Genomic DNA, 22,029 nt, shown 5'->3' on the forward strand with positions numbered 1-22,029 from the left:
TGACCCCATTTTGGAAATCAGACCCCCTAAGGAACTTATCTAGATGTGTGGTGAGCACTTTGAACCCACAAGCGCTTCACAGAAGTTTATAAACGCAGAGCCGTGAAAATAAAAAGTCTTTTTTATATCCACAAAAGTGATTTTTTTAGACCCCAATTTTTAGACCCCCAAAGTTGGTAAATAGTGGAAACCCCTCAATTCTTGCTCCAACCCTAACACACCTCTAACCCTAATCCCAACCCTAATTCTAACCCTAATTCTAACACTAATCCTTAGTTCGCCCTAACCCTAATTCTAACCCGAGCCCTAACCCTAGCCCAACCCTAAATCTAGCCCAACCCTAACCCTAGCCCAACCCTAACCCTAGCCCAACCCTAACCCTAGCCCAACCGTAACCCTAAGCCTAGCCCAACCCTAACCCTAATGGAAAACTGAAAAAAAAAAATATTTTCTTTATTTTATTTTGTTTGCCTAGATAAGGGGGTGATAGACAGGGGGGTTGAATGGAATCTGCCAGCCGGAGCCGGCAAATTCATTTTCAAGATGGTGGCGCCCATCGGAGGACGCCGGCGGAACGCGGGACCACCGGGAGGGAAGTGAGGACCATGGAGAGGTACCGGGGGGGGGGGGGGATTGGGGACCCTATTTCTCTCTCCTCTGATGTGCGATCACATCAGAGGAAAGAGAAATTTAATGCATAATCGCGGCTTTTTTTTTTGCGGTCGCAGTTATAGGGATAATAACGGCGATCGCAAAAGCGGGGTCGGTGAAAACCGACCGATTCATGTTCTCTGGGGTCTCGGCTACCCCTCGCAGCCGAGACCCCGGAGAAAATCCGACACTGGGGGCGCTATGTACTTTCTCCACAGCGCTGTGAATTAACGGCGCTGTGGTTTTAGTACCCTTAATTACCGCCGTTAAAAGGCGTATCGGCGGTCGTTAAGGGGTTAAAGTTAGGAGACATACATAAAGGGGCATGCATACATAATGGAAGGTAAATGAGGAATGAAAAAGGTCAGACACTTAAGTCTGGAGTTGGATCAAAAGCCATGTAGATCTCTTTGCGGGCCGTATCGCCGCATTTTTTGTGGTCTGCCGCAATAACGAACCGCAAAAAACTTGGGGATCGACGCTTTTCATGTTTCCAATACTATGGAAATAGTATTGGGGAAAATAAAAAACAGCGTTCCGCAAAACCGGAAGTGACAAAGTTCTGTTTGTTTTTGTGGCCCCATTGATTTTCAATGGGGACCGTGTCCGTACGCTGTGAAAAAGATCGAGCAGGCTCAATCTTTTTTCACAGCCGCAAACACGGCACACCGTGGAATTTTTGCGGGCCGATTTTGCTGCCCCATAGAAATATATTGGGGCCGCAAAAATGGCCTGCAAAAACACGGCAAGTGTAAAAGAAGCCTTATCTCTAGGACATTGAAGCGGCACTAACCAAAAGCATTGCACTACCTTTGTTTTGGAATGAGGAGCCCATACTATTAAGATCACAAAATGGGTCAAAACTGGAGGGCTTTGCTTGAACAAAAGATGAGCTTGAAGATGTGCTCATCTGGCTGGTTGGTGTAACAGATGAACCTAAGAGATTGAGAAACAAATTAAAGAAAGTAAAAAAATGTTTTGATGAGATTTGAAGAATTCCAAATTTGTTAACAAGCCTTTGGGGAAGCTACAATTTCAATAGAACCTGTCCGCTCTCCTGATATACACAAGTTCATACTTTTGTTTTCCATTAATTCACAGTTTTGGAGAGTCTTTTCTTAAAATCTGAAATACAATCCTATGTTTTTTCTAAAAAAAAAAACCAAAAACGTATGAATAAATTCAATGGTAGGAGAACTCTGTAAACAGTCCAATACGGTGATTGGTAGTGTCAGAATGTGTAAAAACAAAGCCCCTAAATAGTAACACCCAGTTGTCAATTTACATTTCTAATAGTAATAAAAGATGAAAGGCACATAGAGTGTTAAGAAGCTTCAGAATTGTAATTTCAACAGTATTTGAAATGTGTACTAAAACGAACGGGTCAGCAGAGATGACAGCACCTTTTAACACCGAATACCTGTTACCTGTTAATAGCACACAAACATCACAGTATTCAAAGTCCAACTAGAAAACCTTGTAGGCTGCTGTATATTTCAGGTCTTTCCTGCATTATCAATGTAAATATTAACTTTCTATATTTGTGCAGAGCGGATGGGCTTGTCCTGTTGGGGAGCTGTAGAGTTGTGCGCGCTGAGACTTTCAGATGTCTTTCTACTACTGATTCCATATCGTTCAGTAGGCAGCCACTAGAATGAACCATAGGCACTGACTATGATTTAGTCCTTGTTCAGTTATAATTTAGATCATTGAGGGGCTTTCTAAACATTTCTAAAACAGAACAACTAAAAGCTGCTGGAAGGCAACGAAGGTCTCTTCTAATAAGATATAGAATACATTTTATTCTATTGTACTACTAACTAAAAGTGTACTACAGCTACTACGGAGTATCACGTATAGACAGAAAATACATTTCCTATATGTTTTTGGGGGTACGATGACCGGTCTCAACTGTAGTGAAATTCGCACTGCACACACCCAGACTGGCTGAGGTGCAAGTGGAATGGAGGTAGAGTCTCAATGTGTAGCAGAGAGAATTCACGGCACGCTCAAATTCATGCAGAATTCTAAAGTTTATTCACACAGTGTATCTATATGTCCAAGGTCATGAAGAGGTTAAAATGAGCTATGTAGGCAGATTCTCCGAGAGATCAGAGTTTGGCCCATAGATCTTAACAGTTCAGTTACATATAGAAAAAACATGGATTTCTCTGGAATAAGGCTATGTGCACACGTACAGAATTGCAGTGGAAATTTCCACAGCAATTCTGCAACTTCTTGCCGCGGGAACTTCGCATCCGGAATTCCCGCAAAAAAAAAAATAGCGTTTTGCAAGTGTAATTAGCTTGCAGAATGTTAGAGTTTTCCAAGCGATCTGTAGCATCGCTTGGAAAACCGATTGACATGTTGGTCACACTTGTCAAACATAGTGTTTGACAAGTGTGACCAACTTTTTACGATTGAGGCTGCCTATGAGGCATCAGTAGTAAAAGATAGGATGTAAAAATAATAATAAAAAAAAATGTTATTCTCACCTTCCGACGGCCCCCGATCTGCTCTGCGGCCCTACCGACATCTTCCGGTCCCAGTAATGCTTTGCACGAAGGACCTGCGATGACGTCAAACTCGTGAGAGCGCAACGTCATGGCGGTCATTCGTGCAAAGCATTACTGGGACTGGAAGATGGCGGGAGGGTGGTGAGAGGCGGGAAGGAAATCGGGGGCCGTCGGAAGGTGAGAATAACAATATTTTTTTTATTTTATACAGGGTACGGTACCCAGGGCCTGGAGGACAGTCTCCTTTCCAGACCCTGGGTACCATCCGCATATTGAGCGCTCAATTCACGAATGGTGGGCATAGCCACATGCGAAAAATGAGCGTTTCAATGCAATCCTATGGGTGCGGAATCCCTGCGATTCCGCAAAAAGAATGAGCATGCTGCAGATTTTTCCGCAATGCGATTCCGCAGCGGAAAGATACGCAGCACTAGCACAGCATTGCGGAATCCCACAGGATTGCATGGGATGCGGTTTTTGCGTTTTCGCGCGTAAAAAACTGCCGCATAAACGCTAAAAACGCAACGTATGAACGCAGCCTAAGACAAAAGATCGCAGATATCAAGTTATGTTATTCAGCTATAACGCACATGACCAAACATTGCAAGTATTCGGCCCCCTGGAACTTTTCAACCTTTTTCCACATATGCTTCAAAACATAAATATATCAAATGTAAATTTTTGGTGAAGACTCAACAAATGGGACACAATTGTGAAGTTGAACGAAATTTATTGGTTGTTTTATATTTTTTTGGAAATACAAAAACTGAAAAGTGGGGTGTGCAATATTATTCGGCCCCTTTACTTTCAGTGCAGCAGACTCACTCCAGAAGTTAATTTTGGATCTCTGAATGATCCAATGTTGTCCTAAATGACTAAGGATGAGAAATATAATCCACCTGTGTGTAGTCAAGTCTCCGTATAAAAATTCACCTGCTCTGTGATAGTCTCAGGGTTCTGTTTGAAGCACAGAGAGCATCATGAAGACCAAGGAACACAAAAGGCAGGTCCGTGATACTGTTGTGGAGAAGTTTAAAACCGGATTGGGATACAAAATGATTTCCAAAACTTTAAACATCCCAAGGTGCACTGTGCAAGCGATCATATTGAAATGGAAGGAGTATCATACCACTGCAAATCTACCAAGACCTGGCTGTCCCTCTAAACTTTAATCTCCAACAAGGAGAAGACTGATCAGAGATGCAGCCAAGAGGCCCATGATCACTTTGGATGAACTGCAGAGATCTACAGCTGAGGTGGAACAGTCTGTCCATAGGACAACAATCAGTCATATCTTGCACAAATCTGGCCTTTATGGAAGAGTGGCAAGAAGAAAGCCATTTCTCAAAGATATCTATAAAAAGTGTTGTTTAAAGTTTGCAACAAGCCACCTGGGAGACACACCAAACATGTGGAAGAAGGTGCTCTGGTCAGATGAAACTATAATCTAACTTTTTGGCAACAATGCCAAACGATATGTTGGGCCTAAAGGCAGCACAGCTCATCACCCTGAACACACCATCCCCACTGTCAAACATGGTGGTGGCAGCATCATGGTTTGGGGCTGCTTTTCTTCAGCAAGGACAGAGAAGATGGTTAAAATTGATGGGAAGATGGATGGAGCCAAATACAGGACCATTCTTGAAGAAAACCTGTTGGAGTCTGCAAAAGACCTGAGACAGGGACGGAGATTTGTCTTCCAACAAGACAATGATCCCAAACATAAAGCAAAATCTTAAATGGAATGGTTCACAAATAAACATATCCAGGTGTTAGAATGGCCAAGTCAAAGTCCAGACCAGAATCCAATTGAGAATCTGTGGAAAGAGCTGAAAACTGCTGTTCACAAACGATCTCCATCAAACCTCACTGACCTCGAGCTGTTTGCCAAGGAAAAATGGGCAGGAATTTCAGTCTCTCGATGTACAAAACTGATAGAGACATACCCCAAGGGACTTCCAGCTGTAATCGCAGCAAAAGGTGGCGCAACAAAGTATTAAGTTAAAGGAGCCGAATAATATTGCACACCCCACTTTTCAGTTTTTGTATTTCCACAAAAATTTAAAATAACCAATAAATTTCGTTCAACTTCACAATTGTGTCCCACTTGTTGTTGATTCTTCACCAAAAATTTACATTTGGTATCTTTATGTTTGAAGCATGATATGTGGGAAAAGGTTGAAAAGTTCCAGGGAGGCCGAATACTTTCGCAAGGCACTGTAGACTGCTTAGTAGGACTGATCCTCCTGGCAGGTTCTCTTTAGCCATCAGTGATTTGATCTCCGTCAATGTTCTAACTGTATTTACACAGAGGTAACAGCATTTGAAAAAGCACACAGGTCCAGACATCGAGAAAAATGAGTTGCGATTAATAGATTTGTTGTGAAAGCTGATAAAAGAAAGATATCTTTGTACCGTGTTAGCCAGTAGGTAGAAGAATATTTAGAATTGAGAGTCCTCAGTGGTTGATACCTTTTAGGCTGAGTGCAGACGGACTTTTTGGCCCTGCGGATTTTTCCGCGCAGAATGGAAGAAATCCGCAGGTCAAATGACCTGCATTTTTCCTGCGGATTTCTTCCATTTTTCATGCGGTTTTTGTGCGGTTTTCCCCCTGCGGATTTGGTGACAGGGGAGATGGAAAACCGCACAAAAGTAGTAACATGCTGCGGATTTTGTACCGCGGAAAAATCCGTAGCGTCTGCACAGTGGTTTTTTTTTTACATTGATTTTAAGGCTACTGTACATCACAATGCGGATATGCAACGTTTCTGCGCGGTAAAATCCGCTGCGGAACCGCTGCATATCTGCATCGTGTGCACACAGCCTAAATGGCTAACTGAAAAGATGGTAACAAAATGCAAGCTTTCCAGACTACTCACGTCTCTTCATCAGGCATAGACTAATACAAAATCTAAAGAATCATATATTAATTAGTGGTGAGCGAGCCGGCTCGCCACTACTCGGTGCTCGACCGAGTATCATGATACTCGATGTACTTGGCGAGCGCCGATTATTTCCGGGTTTTACTCGGCGGGAACTCAGTGCAGAAATGAATGTGTCGCATGGATTTATGTCTTTTTACATCAGTTAAGGAATTTTCACCTCTGAACTTGTGGAGGAATTAGGACCATCCCTCAATCACCGGACAATGACCGTTTCACCCTCCTTATCTATGAACTGTTCCAATATTTACGGCCACAACTGTTTATCCCTCTCCCATAATGATAATTCTGCTTCACGTCACTTGTCTTATATATTGCATTATTTCTCTGCAGTGTTGTGCATAAATATGTGACTCTTCAGATGCTGCATTAGTCCAGCCTGATGAAGAGACCTGAGTAGTCTCGAAAGCTTGCAATGTGTTACCATGTTTTCAGTTAGCCATTAAAAGGAATCAACCACTGAGGACTCTCAATTCTAAATATTTTTGTGAAAGGTGATGATTTATGATCGTATCTTTTCAGAAGATGAAAAGTAGAGGTTGAGGGGAAGGGAGGGGAGCAGTCAACTGCTGCTTTTGGAAATTGCCTCTTCAGAGAGGAAGAGGACTTGAATTTTAGTGCAAGTAAAAATCCTAACAGTCAATATCAACCTTTTAACGAGCCTTGCCATATGACTTAGGATAGAAGCCAAACCTAAGTTATATTTCAAGGCTCTTTAAAGGGTCAATAATGACTTTTAAGATTGCTACTTCCAATAGGTGGCGCCAGAGTTCGCTTCCTCTCTTTAGAGACAATTTGCATATTTAAATTTCCCAGAGGAGCATACATGGCATATAAGTCTCTGCACTCTGAAAAGCCAGGCATGGCACGTCACTCTCCACAAGGAGAAGCGTTACCCCTTAGATCCCAAACAGCTGCACAGAAATTAATGGAATGGAAAGAGCTGACTTGGATGTTACTACAGGGCCAGGTTACATGGAAATCATCTGTACACTTTCATTGCCAAAGAATGAAAGCAGATACTCAGCATTAAAATAAGCAAGTTAGCAACAGACTTGCTTTTTCTAACTAATTAAACCAATTTAGGAACAACCGTTTCAAAGGGAATCTGTCAGCATGTAATATGAAAGCAGCATGAGGTAGGGACAGAGACCCTGATTTTAGCAGTGTATCACTTCGTTTATTGGGGGCAGCAGTTATAAGAGAGTCACAGTTTTCTCTTAGAGATTTAGCAGGGCTGAGATGTTCATCTGTGTATAACCCCACACACACACACACACCACATCTTACTGTGTACATTGTATGGTGACAGAAAGTTACTGATTAGTGCTGGGGAAGTGGTGTTGTTGGACTAAGGTTCACAAGGTCAGTTGTCCTATATTGATACTCTCCTACTGATAAAAAAAAAAACAATTGTATTGAAAAAACAAAAACAAAGCCTATTAAGTTACACATCACTGTAATCAGGCTCTCTTCCCCTACATCATGGTGCTCTCAGATTACCAAGAAAAAACAGGTGACAGATTACCCTTAAACTGACCCACCGTTATGTATAGGTACAGTATATAATCTTTATTAGAATAATAATAAAAATAAATGTAATAATAATAATAATAGCAGCATCCTATACCTTTAAAGGGCGATTTGTTGGACTTTGGAAGAAACACATTGGGTTTAGAAGGCTCATCCCATGAATTCCATCCTCCTAAAAGGTCTGGATTGCTGGCAGAAGAAACTATTCTTGAGTGCGTAGTTGGGAAATTATCTTCTACATTTATATATATATAAAAAAGAAAAAAAGGTAAAATTGTGAAACAATGACTGGAATGTTACTGGCAGTTTTCAGTAAAATTATACGGCCAGTATTTGTAATAAAGTATTGAATGATTAATTTGTAAGGAACTGCTCACAAAGTATTTATTGCCATAATGGCCTGGATACAAGGATTAGCGTTTAGATCGTTACAAGTAATAGTCATTTTATTAAAGTTATTACATATTACCAGCACAGCGTAGTGTGAGTGCTCGAGTCCTGTGACCCCCCCCATCAATCAGTTGACCCCTTAACGACCGCCGATACGCCTTTTAGCGGCGGCAGTAAAGGGTCCTTCCTCCTCACAGCAGATTTTTAATGGTGCTGAGAAAGAAGGGTATAGTGCCCCCAGGGGTCAGAAGCTATCCAGGGTTTCAGCGACCCTGGAGATGATCAGGGCCGGATATACCAGTCCCTGTGATGCTGTTAATCACGGAATAATGGCGATCACACGTAAAAAAAAAAAAAAAAAAAAAAAAGTAAAGTCAGATTTAAAAATAATTTCTCTCTCCTATAACATGATCAAACATGTCAGAGGAGAGAGAAATGTGGTCCCTGAGCCCCTCACAGTACCCTACGTTCTGGATCAGTGATCCCCAGGACTCCCTCCTTCTGCCAAAGCAAAATGGTGGGCGCAACATCAGATTTTTTTCATCGGTCCATGACTTGATAACTGTGATACAGTATATCCTATTCAGTGATCAAGATCCCCAATATTAGTAAATTTGGCAGCACTTGGTTTGTGCCTCTTCTTGTAGTTGTGAGAGAGAAGAGACATATACTACACCATAGTGCTGTGTCCTGTCAGTGTCAAAAAAAATAAATTTGTAGCTCCATTTCCATAAAGGTGAGCCAGGGTTCGGCTTTAAGCAACACTGTCAGGTTGCCGCTGTAATACTGATTAACATGATACCTGGGGTGAAGAAATCCACCTTGTGGTTCTGTGTAATCAGTGTTAGAAATATTCAGGTAATGATATGCACATGCTTCGGGGCAGGACTGTAGGCAGAGTCTTATCTTCCTGCTCTGCTCCAAGCCTGAGAAACCAAGACAAACCTGCCCCCGAAGCACAAACAGGTTGTCTCTATGATGAGTAACATGTTTGTACTTCGGGGCAGCTGTGGGCAGGCCTTTCTTGGTTTCTCTGGCTTAAGGCCCCTTTACATTTAGCGATGCACCAGCGATCACGACAACGATACGACCCGGTCAGGATCGCTGGTGCATCGCTAAATGATCGCTAGTGAGCTGCCAAACAGGCAGATCTCACAGCGATGCAGCAACGATACAGCGGACGATACTTACCTTTCAGACGAGGCGATCCTGACGTCCTCCGTTCGCGTCCACGCATCGCTTGTCGGCGCCAGCAGGAAGCCAAGCAGGAAGCGCCCGACGAGAAATGGAGCTGCGCGATCAGCGATGGACAGCGGGGGAGCCGGTCGGAGGTATCACACACAGCGATATCGCTGCTGCGTCACCAAATCGGTGATGCTTTAGCGATATTGTTAGCGATATCGCTATGTGTAAAACCCCCTATAGAGCATAGCAGGAAGATAAGACTGACCACAGTTCCGCCCCGGAGCACGGGCATATAATTAACTGAAAACTTCTAAGACTGATTACACAAGAACCACAAGACTGATGTCTTCACCCCAGGTATCATTTTAATCAGTACACAGTGCTAACCTGACAATATCTGTAGTGTACTTAGCAAAATCTTACTGACAGGTCCAAAAAAAAAAACTGGGTTTAGTTTACTTGTGCTAGATTAGATTAGGCTTGCTTACTAGTGTTAGATTAGGTTTATATCTAGTAGTGTTATATTACCGTATATACTCGAGTATAAGCCGACCCAAGTATAAGCTCAGGCACCTAATTTTGTCACGGAAAACTGGATAAGCTTATTGACTCGAGTAAGCCGGGTATGCATTGAACCCTCATCCCTGTCCTGGTATGTGGCTCCCCCTGTCCTGTCATGTCCTGTATGTGGCTCCCCCATCCTGTCCTGCTATGTGTGGCTCCCCCCGTTCTGTCCTGGTATGTGTGGCTCTCCCTGCCTTGCATTCCTCAGCTCCCCCCCATCCCATCATGCATGGCTCAGCCCCTCGTCCCATCCTGTATGGCTCAGCCCCCTTTCCCATCATGCATGGCTTGGCCAAACCCTCCCCCCTTCCTACTCCGCTCCTACTGCATTGATGCATTTCTTGTAATCTAAGAAACCGGGATGCCTCTTTTGGAAGGCAGGATGGATCCGGCTTCAAAATTACCGTCTTCCAGTCAGGGGGTCAATGAATGTAGCATACCAAAACATACGTTGGGGTGGACGCCATCCAGGAGAGATAGCCATACATTACTTTTGTAAGTACTATTACTCAATTTGACCTTTCTACATCACTAAAATATTTCTTTCATTGTTGAATACACTGCTAATATTTTGTCTTATTGTGCCCTAAATACCATTAGCATGACTATGTATAGTAATACCGTGGTTCTATACTGACACCTACTGGAGCTGTCTTGCATTAGCAGTTTAGGGATACCTACTACATTGTACAGTAGTACAACTCCTCGTATGCACTTTATATGTTTAGTTCCTTAATACACCTATATGTATATATTCTAGTTTTTGTTATCCATTCAATTATTGTATTTAGCACTCAACATTTAGCCTTGTTTCTTCCTCTTGACTACGGTCATTTTCATGTCTGGATGAGCGACCCTGTTTTTATAATTTTAGTCTTTTTGTGTACATTGATGTGTTTATCGGTTATTGTCACCTGAGGTAATTTAACAAACCATTGCTGATTTTTTTGCCATATTGCGTTTGGACTGCATGGTCGTCTTTTTCTCTTTACTATGAAGTAGAGTGGTAACAAGATTTAGAGAAAAACCCTTTTCTATTAACAGCACCCTCTCAAATTCCACGCCATCAAATGGAGGTTGGTTACTTGTGGATGTTAAATTGTTCCCTGAGAAAGAAGATTCGGAACCTCCAGGAGGACCCACGGGTCAGTTATCGACATAATTATTATTATTTTATTATAATCCTTAACCATGAAAATCATGGGCTTCTGGACCAAAAGGGGGCAATTAAGATAATCCCTGCTTTGCCTTCTCTGATCTTACCTACCACCAGTGTGATAAGGGGTATTGGAGGAAAAGCGTATGCCAGGATGAACTTCCATAGAAATAAGAAGGCATCTACCATCTGGGGACCTTCCCTAAGTTTCAGAGAACAGAAATTATTCATCTTCCTGTTCAATCTGGATGCAAAGAGGCCTATATCCGGACAGCCTCACATCTGCACTATCTGACTGAAGATGGCATGATTTAACTCCCACTCTCTTTGCCTGAGTTCACTGCGGCTTGAAAAGTCCGCTCTCATGGTTTTCTCTCCCTCTTAGACCAGGATCACACATGCGAGAAACTCAGACGAGTCTCGGATCTTAATACCCAGCACTACCGCTGGCACTCGGGAGCGGAGCGTGCGGGCTGCATGTGTTTCTTTGCAGCCGCATGCTCCACTCCCGAGTGCCGACGGCAGTGCTGGGTGTTAAGATGCAAACCTCATCCGAGTTTCTCACGTGTGATCCCGGCCTTACATGAAAAGCCATTAAGGACACGAGATGACTTTCCGCTAGATGGAATAAGCGATCTGTCACCTACATTAAGGGTCTGGATCGGGTTCCCCCTGGTGGTTGATGTAGGCCACTGTCACCTGATTGTCGGAGAGGATCCCTACATGATGACCCTGTAGGGACACAAGGGGTCTTCTTACTGCTAACTCGACTGAAAGCAATTCCTTCAGGTTTGATGAAAAACCTATACTGCCCCCTGACCAAATCCACTGGATTGCTACGTTATTAGATGAGGAAATACAGCAAAAAAATGCCAATTTTTGTCAAAAATGACACATATATCTCACCCCAAAACTTAATATATCTATACAGCAATAAGTGAGGTTAAAAAATAACTTAATATATAACTTAAAAGCTCCAAAACAATAATGTCACCAATAGTGATTAAAAGGATGCCATTTGATGGGTAATCCCTAGAAAAAGATGGGAACCACCCAACCGCATCAATCAGGATATAAAACGTTGCTAATGTATCATGTCAGGCAACAGTTTGTGTAAAGGATACAGCATTTAACAGTTAGCACACAATGCCATAACCAATTGCATATATGTATATTATGTTTGGCTAAACCAAAAAAGGTTTATAGCCACGAGATACAAGAAGGTGAGATATATAAAATAGGAACAATCTCACCGGTTTTTGCAGACGGCCAGGAGTCTCCAGGGATACTCTGTATACACACAGGGAGGTAGCGATAGGAAGACAATACCCTGTCAAATCCCTCAAAAACTAACCATCATCTGATCCCCAGACTCCTGCCCTTACAAGGGCAGTCCACAGCTCACCCTATATTGCACATGCCCTGCACTTTCCCTTAGAAGAGCGTCCCAATGCTTTTCATCCAAGTAAATCTTCAGGGGACTAACTTGTTGCAAAGTGCCATAGTGCTAAAGCTCAAAAACATGGATCCTTCCACTATAAATGCTTTCTGAATCAGCTCTGGGACTTCTGCTTCAAAGCCCTGTTTGCTCTGCTGTGGAAGATCGAAAGGGAGATACTATGAACCGCTCCTGCAGGATCAACAGGAACTCCATTTTAAGCCCAGATTTTATTAGGCCAATTACTCCTTGATATTTAATCCCAAGCCGGGAAGAAGGAATGAAAGCCTCACCCCTCCCACCTGGGCTGGAAGTCTTCGGCTCGTTTATTTTGTTTTCAAACCTGGAAGGAGGTTCCGAACATGAAACCTCTCCCTTTCCTCTTCCTGTTTTCCCATTTGTTCTGATGTCTGGAGGTCTTCCTTCGGGTCAAACGTCTTTTACTGAAGGATCACTAGGATGGGATGGACAAGCTAGGAAATCTCTTCTTATCATCGCCAGCCATCTCCAGAAGTTCATCCAAAGAGAGGCCAAACAGATATTCCCCCTCACATGGAATAGCACTCAGTTTTGAACTAGCCTGGATGTCCCCGAGCCAGCACTTCAACCACAAGGCTCTAAGGGCCGCATTTGAAAGGGCTATGGATCTCACTGCTAAACGAACCAAGACAGGTGAAGCGTCTGACAAAAATGCCGCAGCTCCTGACATCAGCGGGACAGAGGACAAGGTGCTGTCTCTAGATGTCTTATCCTTCAACTGAGTTTCCAGACGATCCAATCATACCCTTAAGGACCTGGCAGTACACGTAGCAGCCACCGCCGACTTCAATGTCTCCCATGTCCCTTTAAGGAAGGCATCTGATTTTTTTTTGTCTAGGGGGGTCTTTTAAATTTCCCATGTCCTCAAAGGGGAGAGAGAGGATTTCCTAGAAGCCTTTGCAATCACTGCAGCCAGTTTTGGGGCTTTATCCAAGCTTGATGAGGAAGGCTCATCAAAAAGGATATCGACTCTTAAAAGTTGGGGGAAGGGAACCTGTCCTTTCAGGTCTTTTCCATTCCCTTTGTATCAATGAACAGATGCTTTGGTTTAAGGGAAATTACTTACACCTCTTTTAGTCCAAGCCTCCAAACAATGTCCTGAATTGATATTTTGGGTTTGGACTCCACCATCGTATTTCTACTTTAACAACCTTGTCCATATGATCTATAGGGAAACAGAAACAACCTATCATGTCGTCTGAAGAGGAGGAAGCTGATAAAGAGGTTTTGGAGGAGTCGTCATTTTTATTAAGGCACTATACACATCTGACTCAGGGGACCGAGGCTGCTAGGTCTTCTATTTTTCTTTCCCATATGCACCTTTTCCTGTGAAAGGGACTTAAGGGAATCTCTAACTTCCACCCTGATGATAGATCTCAAATTAGTGGCAAAGCTAGGTGTCTCCTCCGTTACAGTCCGCTCAATACAAGACTGGCAAAGTCTTTTCTGGTAGGAGTCAGGCAATAGAGTCCTGCAAAGTGCACACTCCTTGTGCTTTGACTTTGCTGTACACTTCTTTCCCTAGCAGAACATAGGGAGAAAAGAGGGGAAAGACTACATCACAGAGTGAACATTCATGAAGATCACTTACTAGTGTGAGGCAATTGAATTGTACCAGATTATGAGGGAGACACATCTCAACCAAAGGACCATCTTGGGAAGCTGATGACTTGTCCGTTCTGCTGGAGCTCCTCCTACTGGATCTGGCTGCAGAATTCCATCTCTCACTGACAGTACTGCTACAGGGTCGACGTCAGTCTGTTTGCTGCTGGGGCTTCCAGACAACATGAGGGCGCACCCCGGCAGCGTCATCAGGGCCTGTCCCCCCTCCAAGCAAGCCCGTGGCGTCTGAGGTACTGCAACCTGTCTCTACCTCGGCGCATCCAGCGCCTACAGAGTCAGCTATCCTGCCAGGATACTGCTCACCTGTGCCTACACATAACCTTGAAGTTCCCTTGGAACCGCACTGTCACACTGGTAGAGGTAGGGAACTACCACTGCCTGGACTGACAGGCCGGGCGGGCCTGGAAAAAAAGGTCATCCATCTTCAATCTTCAGGTATGCCTGTAAGTGGTTCACCCTTCAAGGGCAGGAAACCAGCTGATGCGTGGGAGAGGTACCGCCCTTTTATGCCTGAAGGCTTCCTGCTCTTGAAGGGTGGATCCCCTCTCCCGTGGTGCTGTCATGGGTGATCAATAAAAATAATCTCAAAATCACTGGGACACGTCAAAGCATTCCAAAGTTATTACCACATAAAGTAACACTGATCAGATTTCTAAAATTTGGCCTGGTCATTAAGGTTAAATCAGCTTTGTCACTAAGGGGTTAAAACACTTGCAGGAGCTTTGCATCTCTGAGTAGAGCTGTGCAGACAATATTGTAAAGGCTCAAAAGTACGTCTACAGGATAGTAAACAGCTGAGGGAACAAATGTACACACCCAAAGACTAACTAGTGAACCCATAAATTATTCCGTGTGTACAGCTCATCCATGAGTTGACCAATCAGTACGGGTCCCACACCCTCACAGTAAAGTAAAGAACATCTATACGCTAAAAAGCAAAAGACATGAGAAAAAAAAATTGGCCCTATATATCAAGACTGGTGCTGTTCATGCTGGTCTCGATGAGGAGATGGAGTGGAATCAGATACTCCTGATTCATGAAAATGCGAATGATTCTAGGTGATAATTTAACTTATTTTTCGGATTATAAGATGCACTATTTTTACCCCCAAATTTGGGGGAAAATGGGGTGCCTCTTAGAATGCGTACCATTGCTGCAGGCCGCAGGCTGGGATGAGGGGGTGTCTGGCAGTGCTGAAATCTCATCTCTCGAGATCTTGGTGCCAAGATCTCCATCTGCGCATGCGCCGCCCCCAACGGCCATTTTCCTGGAGTTCACCGCACAGGAAACCATGGAACTGCCTGGGCTCTGGCCTTTCACAAAATGTCAGCAGAGCCCCGGAGACACCCACAGCAGCACCAGGCAGCATCGCCGGACAACCCCGTAGCACCACTGGGCATCTACAGCAGCAGTAGGCAGCACCGTCGGACACCCCCGCAGCAGCGCCAGGCACCCGCAGCACCTGAGACTCCAGCAGCAGCGCCAGACACCTACAGCGGCGTGCTGCACATCGGAACGCCCCCTCATCCCAGCCTGTGGCCTGCAACATCACCCCACTCCTGCCTCCTCCAGCAGCGACCCTGGGACCCCGCTTCACTGCAGCCACCACCCCCGGTAACCGGGTAAGCAATAAGACGCATGGATTATAAGAAGTACAACCATTTTTCTTAAAAAACTTAAAAAAAAAAAAAAAATCCTATTTTTCTCCACCATATTTGGGGTGAGTCTTATAATCTGAAAAATACGGTAGTTATAACACCAAAAATCGCATAATTTTACTTTAGCCTATAGAGGTGCCAAAATTGTGTGACTTTTCAAGACATTTTACACCAGAATACTGGCATAAAAGCGCTGATGAATTGGGTCCATAGCTTTTCAAGGTCTGGTACGAATTAAACAAAAAAAGAAAAAGCACAATTCCCTTTAAATGGGTTATAATGATGGAAAGGAGATTGCAGAAAGGTCATTTTAGATTAAAAATGCATTTTAAACAATTAAAACCACTGCATAGAAAACAGGTAATATATTTGAAAATAAGAAAAAAACGACTACTACTAGCAATTATCAATGTATAATCTAATCGGTATTCACTTACCTAGGTTTAAAAAATCCATGCTTGAAGCAGGAGGTGGTGTACTACGTGCAGAAGGGTACACATTAGGAGTGGATGCAGAGTGTGGGCTGACTAGTCCTTCAAACAGATCTGGATCACCCGACTTATTGTCAGACACAGTGGTTGCAAATGGGTCAAATGGGTCTGTAAACAAAATACAAAAGGGATAGCATCATTAACACAAAGTTCTGTCTTGAAGGAAATCTTTGAACTCAGATTTGCTTGAGGTTGCATGATCTATTCGTGACAAATTTCTGAAAGTGGTGAGTAATATTTTTCCAATATTCCTCCATGACTGATAATTATGAATTTTAAAAACTGCAATCCATAAATCTGCCTGAGAACTATTCACATCACCATTCGTGCCCACTTTGCCATCTAGGATTCAAAAGTGGCACTCAATCATTTAATTAGGAAAACAGGATTTTTGGGTTGCTTACCGTAAAATCTGTTTCTCGGAGCCTTCATTGGGGGACACAGAGACCTTGGGTGTATGCTGCTGCCACTAGGAGGCTGACACTATGCACAAAAAAAGTTAGCTCCTCCTCCGCAGTGTACACCCCACCGACCGGCAGAGAATTCCTCAATTAGTGAGAAAGCAGGAGAAGTAACAGAATAGGTTGACAACATAAACAACTCAACTGTAACCATTCAACCAAAGTAAGAACAGGAGCTGTAAAACATGGGAGGGTGCTGTGTCCCCCAATGAAGGCTCCGAGAAACAGATTTTACGGTAAGCAACCCAAAAATCCTGTTTTCTCGTTCGCCTTATTGGGGGACACAGAGACCTTGGGACGTCCCAAAGCAGTCCCTGGGGTGGGAAACAAACTTCCATCAGGCCAGCGGACTCACCACCGCTGCCTGCAGAATCCGTCTACCTAGGCTGGCGTCCGCCGAAGCGTAGGTGTGGACTCTGTAGAATTTCACAAACGTGTGAACCGATGACCATGTTGCAGCTTTGCAAAGCTGCAGTGCGGAAGCTCTGTGGCGCACCGCCCAGGAGGCACCCACTGCTCGAGTAGAGTGGGCCCTGATACTCGGAGGGGCTCCGCGACGCTTAACACGGTAGGCTTCCAGGATAGCCGATCTGATCCAGCGAGCAATGGTGGCTTTTGACGCCGGGTGACCTTTCCGCGCTCCATCAGGGATAATGAAAAGAGACTCTGTCTTTCGCAGGGAAGTCGTCCTAGACAGATAGACTCTTACCGCCCTAACCAGGTCCAGCTTGTTCAAGGACCGCTCTCGGGGATGAGTTGGATTCGGACAAAGGGACGGTAGCACGATATCCTCGTTGAGGTGAAACGAGGACACCACCTTCGGAAGAAACGAGGGCGGAGGCCGCAGAACTACCTTATCCTGGTGGAGAACCAGAAAGGGAGCGGCACGAAAGAGCTGCCAATTCCGACACGCGCCGGACGGAGGTGATGGCCACCAGAAAGGCTACCTTCCAAGAAAGGAGAGAAAGGGAAATATCCCTGAGGGGTTCAAAGGGCGGACCTTGCAGAACCTCAAGAACCAGATTAAGATCCCATGGATCCACGGGCGCCCGGTACAGCGGGACCGTGTGAGCCACGCCCTGAAGAAAGGTCTTAACCTGAGGACGGGAAGCCAACGTTTTCTGAAACAGAATGGACAGCGCCGAAACTTGACCCTTCAGGGAACTGAGGGCAAGCCCCGCATCCAATCCTGCCTGAAGAAACGCTAGGACTGAAGGGAGCGAAAAGGACATGGGCGCGACGTCATTGGTCTCACACCAAGTGAAATAGGCCTTCCAAGTACGGTAGTAAATCTTGGAAGATGATGGCTTTCTGGCTCGGATCATGGTCTGAATTACGTGGTCGGAAAATCCTGCTCGTTTCAGAACCTCGGTCTCAACAGCCACGCCGTTAAATTGAGCGGCCGAGAATTGGGGTGGCAAATCGGACCCTGAGACAGCAGATCTGTTCTGTCTGGAAGCTTCCAGGGGGCGTCCGCGAGAAGGTTGACAATGTCCGCGAACCAAGACCTTCTGGGCCAATTCGGGGCGATGAGAATGACCGGAAGTCCTTCTGCCTTGATCTTCTTCAACAGCTTGGGAAGAAGAGGCAGAGGAGGGAACAGGTAGGGAAGTTCGAACTGGGACCAAGGAACGGCCAGGGCGTTGGCGCCCACTGCCAGAGGGTCCCGAGACCTGGACACGAATTGTGGGACTTTCCTGTTGAGGCGAGACGCCATGAGGTCTACATCCGGGGTTCCCCACCGAAGGCAGAGCAGATGAAACACTTCCGGATGTAGGGACCATTCTCCCGCCGCGAGACCCTCGCGGCTGAGAAAATCGGCGACCCAGTTGTCTACGCCGGGAATGTGAACCGCGGAAATTGTCGGAACGGAAATCTCCGCCCAACGAAGAATCTTGGACACCTCCGCCAGGGCTGAAACACTCCGTGTTCCCCCTTGGCGGTTGACATATGCCACCGCTGTGGCGTTGTCTGTCTGAATCCGTACCGGCAGTCCCTTGAGGAGCCTTTCCCAGTGGACCAGAGCAAGATGGATCGCTCGAATCTCCAGAATGTTGATTGGTAGCGCTGATTCCCGATCCGACCATCGACCCTGAACAGTGTGGTTGCGGAACACAGCACCCCAACCGAGGAGACTGGCATCTGTGGTTACTATCTGCCAGTGAATGGGAAGGAAGGATCGACCCGATAGAATGAGAGGTGACGACAACCACCAGTTGAGAGACCGCTTGATCCGGTAAGAAAGATGGACAGGGCGATCCAGGGACCGAGGCGACCTGTTCCACTTCGACAGAATGGCCTGCTGGAGAGGCCTGGCGTGAAATTGGGCAAAGGGAACTGCCTCTATCGCCGCGACCATCTTTCCCAGGACCCTCATGGCTGTACGGAGGGATGGGAATCGCGAGGTCTGCAGCGATCGTACTTCCTGCTGCAGAGAGAGAATCTTTTCTTGTGGGAGAAAGACCCTTGACCGACGAGTGTCGAACAGAAGACCTAGAAAGACCAGGCGTTGGGTAGGAACCAGACAGGACTTTTTCCTGTTGACGATCCACCCGAAATTGGAAAGAGTGTCCAGGACGATTGACAAACTTTGGTGAGCCTGTTGGAATGAGGGAGCCTTGATCAGAATATCGTCTAGGTACGGGAAAAGAACGAGGCCTCTGACTCTCAACAAAGCCATCAACGCAGCCATGATCTTCGTGAAGACTCTGGGAGCGGTGGCAAGACCGAAGGGCAGTGCGACAAACTGGTAGTGGTGCTGTCGAATCGCAAAGCGCAGGAACTTTTGATGTCCGGAGAAAATTGGAACAGGTAAATAGGCATCTTGGATGTCTATTGAGCACATGAACTCCTGCTCCTCCATGGAGGCGATGACCGAGCGAAGCGACTCCATGCGGAAGTGGCGAAGGCGGACCCTCTTGTTGAGCAGCTTGAGATCCAAGATGGGTCGAACTGCGCCGTCTTTTTTCGGCAAACAGGTTCGAGTAGAACCCCGTGAAGCGCTCCGATTCGGGAACGGGCACAATCACCCCGGAACTGAGGAGAGCAGCGATAGCTGTAGAGAACCCCGGGATCAAGGCTGGATCCTTTGGAGGCCGGGATTCGAAGAAACGATCCCGTGGGAGAGAGACGAACTCTATCTTGTATCCTGAGGATACGACCTCCCTGACCCAGGCGTCCTCCACGGCGGCCAGCCAAACGTCCCTGAAGGAAAGAAGTCGACCTCCCAATTGGAAAGGCCCCTCGCGTGCCCGATGATAGTCATGCTGAAGTAGACCGTCCAGATCTAGATCTGAACGGTCTGCCCTGGGAGGAGTGGGGTCGCCAGGAAGGAGTGGGTCTGAAGGAAACTTTCTTTCTCTCCTGGCGAGCCTGCGGTCTCTGTTGGCTGGAGGAGTTGTCCGCCGTATTGAAACGGCGGAAAGTCCGAAAGGGTCGAAACTGACGCCTTAGTGGGGGTCTGCGAGGCTTGGACTGAGGGAGGAGTGAACTCGTGCCTCCGGTGGCGTCCTTAATAATCTGGTCCAATTGGGACCCAAAGAGGCGCACCCCCTGAAAGGGCAGGTTAGTGAGGGACTTTTTTGAAGACAAGTCCGCTTGCCATGCCTTTAGCCAAATTGTACGTCGAATTGCAATAACGTTGCTTGACGCCTGAACTGCACAGGATGCAGCATCCAAGGAAGCGGAGAGAAGATAGTCCCCAGCATGGGAGATCTGATTGGCGAGATTGGCCAAATACTCCGGTTGCGCCTTATCTAAGATGCCCTGCCGAAGGTCGTCTGCCCACGTGGTTATGGTCTTTGCTGTCCAGGATGAAGCAAAGATTGGACACACCGCCGCTGAAGCCGCTTCAAAGGCAGACTTCGCCAGGGATTCTACAATCCTGTCATTAGAATCCTTTAGGGACGCCACGCCTGAAAGCGGGAGAACCGTGTTATTGGATAGCCTGGACACGGGCGGATCGACTGAGGGAGAGGCCGACCAGTTGTCCGTGAGCTCTTTAGCAAATGGGTAGAGTATGCCGAGACGTTTTCCTCTTTGAAAGCGTCTGGTCGGATCCTCTCTTTCCTTGGTAAAAATTTTCCCAAACTGGGAATGGAAAGGAAAAACCCTGGAGGGAGTTTCTGCCCGTCTGAACGAAACCTCCTGATCTGAGGATTTCGCAGGGGAGTCAGCAATATCGAAGGTATGATGGATCGCAGCAATGAGGTCCTGCACTGTGACCTTCATGCTTGCATCCTGGTCTGAATCCAGCTCGAAAATCCACTCAGATGACCTGTCCGAAAGCGCTTCCCCTGACTCGGGAGAGGAGGCCCGAGAGGGAGGCTGGTGAGAAGGGCTATGCGGTGAGATGGGACTAGGAGAGGATTCCGGCTGGGAATCTTGCCTGGGTCTTTTGCGACTACCGCTGGCTGATTCAGATGGAACAATTTGGGACCTGCTTGGCCCTGCTGAAGAGTCCAGGGGCAACTTATCAAGAACGGCCACCAGGGACTGAGACACCCTGGTGAGGTCTGCCACTGATTGAGATAGCGAGGAGGCCCAGCCAGGCATGGGGGGCTCACTCTCACCTGGGGCCGAAGATGGCTCCTGGACGGCGTCAGGCTGAATTGGATTGCTACAATCCAGGCAGAGGGGAGTGGACTGGCCTGAGGGAAGTTTGCGATTGCACGAAGAACATGCAAAGTACTTGACTAAAGTGCAGGGGGGGGGCAGTAGAGCAGGTACGATCAGACTTAGACATAGTGAAAAGTTGAGGTAATGCCGGAAGGTTGGGGGACAGAGGGCGGAGAAGGGTCAGTCTGCAGTGCAGAGCTACTCACGGTCCGGTGTCCCCAGAAGCGATGCTCTGCGACCTGTCAGTGGATGCAGGTCAGAGCGAAATCCGGCCGACAGCCCTCCTGACAAAAAACCAGCTGGAGAAGATGATGTCCAGTGAGGAGTTGGTGCCCGGCTAACAGGCTGGGAAAATGGCGCCGTCCTGAGAAAAAGCGCGCCTTAGGAGAGGAGGAAGGGCGGAGCACCACGCAGGGTTAATGATTCACCGCCCTCTAGCCAATGACAGGCTGGGCAGGTGAAGGACAGGCGGTGGGAGGGCCTGGGAAGAGCGGGAGAGAAGCCCGCTTTGAAGAAAGGGGCGGGGGGCGTGGCCGCGACGCAGCGGTAGGCCCGAACTGAAGCCGGGGCCTAAATTAGTTGCGGCGGCCGCCTGTCAGCAGGGGGTCGGCGCGGAGGTCCGAAAAAGAGGGACGCCGCAGACGCAAGTCGCTCCCAATAGGGAAAAAAACCCTGTGCTCCCTGTCCCCAGAAAGGGGGGGGGGGATGCCCGGCAACATTGAGCTGCCTATAGCCTTGTGGCGACTGCGAGCGACCGCAGCGCC

The 22,029-nt window shown here is 46.4% G+C and overlaps 1 protein-coding gene across 2 annotated transcripts in view; it reads right to left on the bottom strand.

The window, feature by feature from the left end:
• GAK (cyclin G associated kinase) overlaps positions 1-22,029 on the bottom strand; it is a 182,330-nt gene that overhangs the window by 22,439 nt on the left and 137,862 nt on the right. For both annotated transcript variants that reach the window (XM_073547940.1, XM_073547947.1), the window contains 3 exons: positions 16,134-16,295; positions 7,740-7,877; positions 1,462-1,587 (listed from right to left, as the gene is read on the bottom strand). In XM_073547940.1, coding sequence (XP_073404041.1) covers positions 1,462-1,587; positions 7,740-7,877; positions 16,134-16,295 — 426 coding nt within the window. The remainder of the gene's footprint in view (positions 1-1,461; positions 1,588-7,739; positions 7,878-16,133; positions 16,296-22,029) is intronic.

The sequence above is a fragment of the Dendrobates tinctorius genome, unplaced genomic scaffold (assembly GCF_039654945.1).
Source record: "Dendrobates tinctorius isolate UK_male_01 unplaced genomic scaffold, ASM3965494v1 ptg000011l, whole genome shotgun sequence".
In the NCBI taxonomy this organism is placed as follows: Eukaryota; Metazoa; Chordata; class Amphibia; order Anura; family Dendrobatidae; genus Dendrobates; species Dendrobates tinctorius.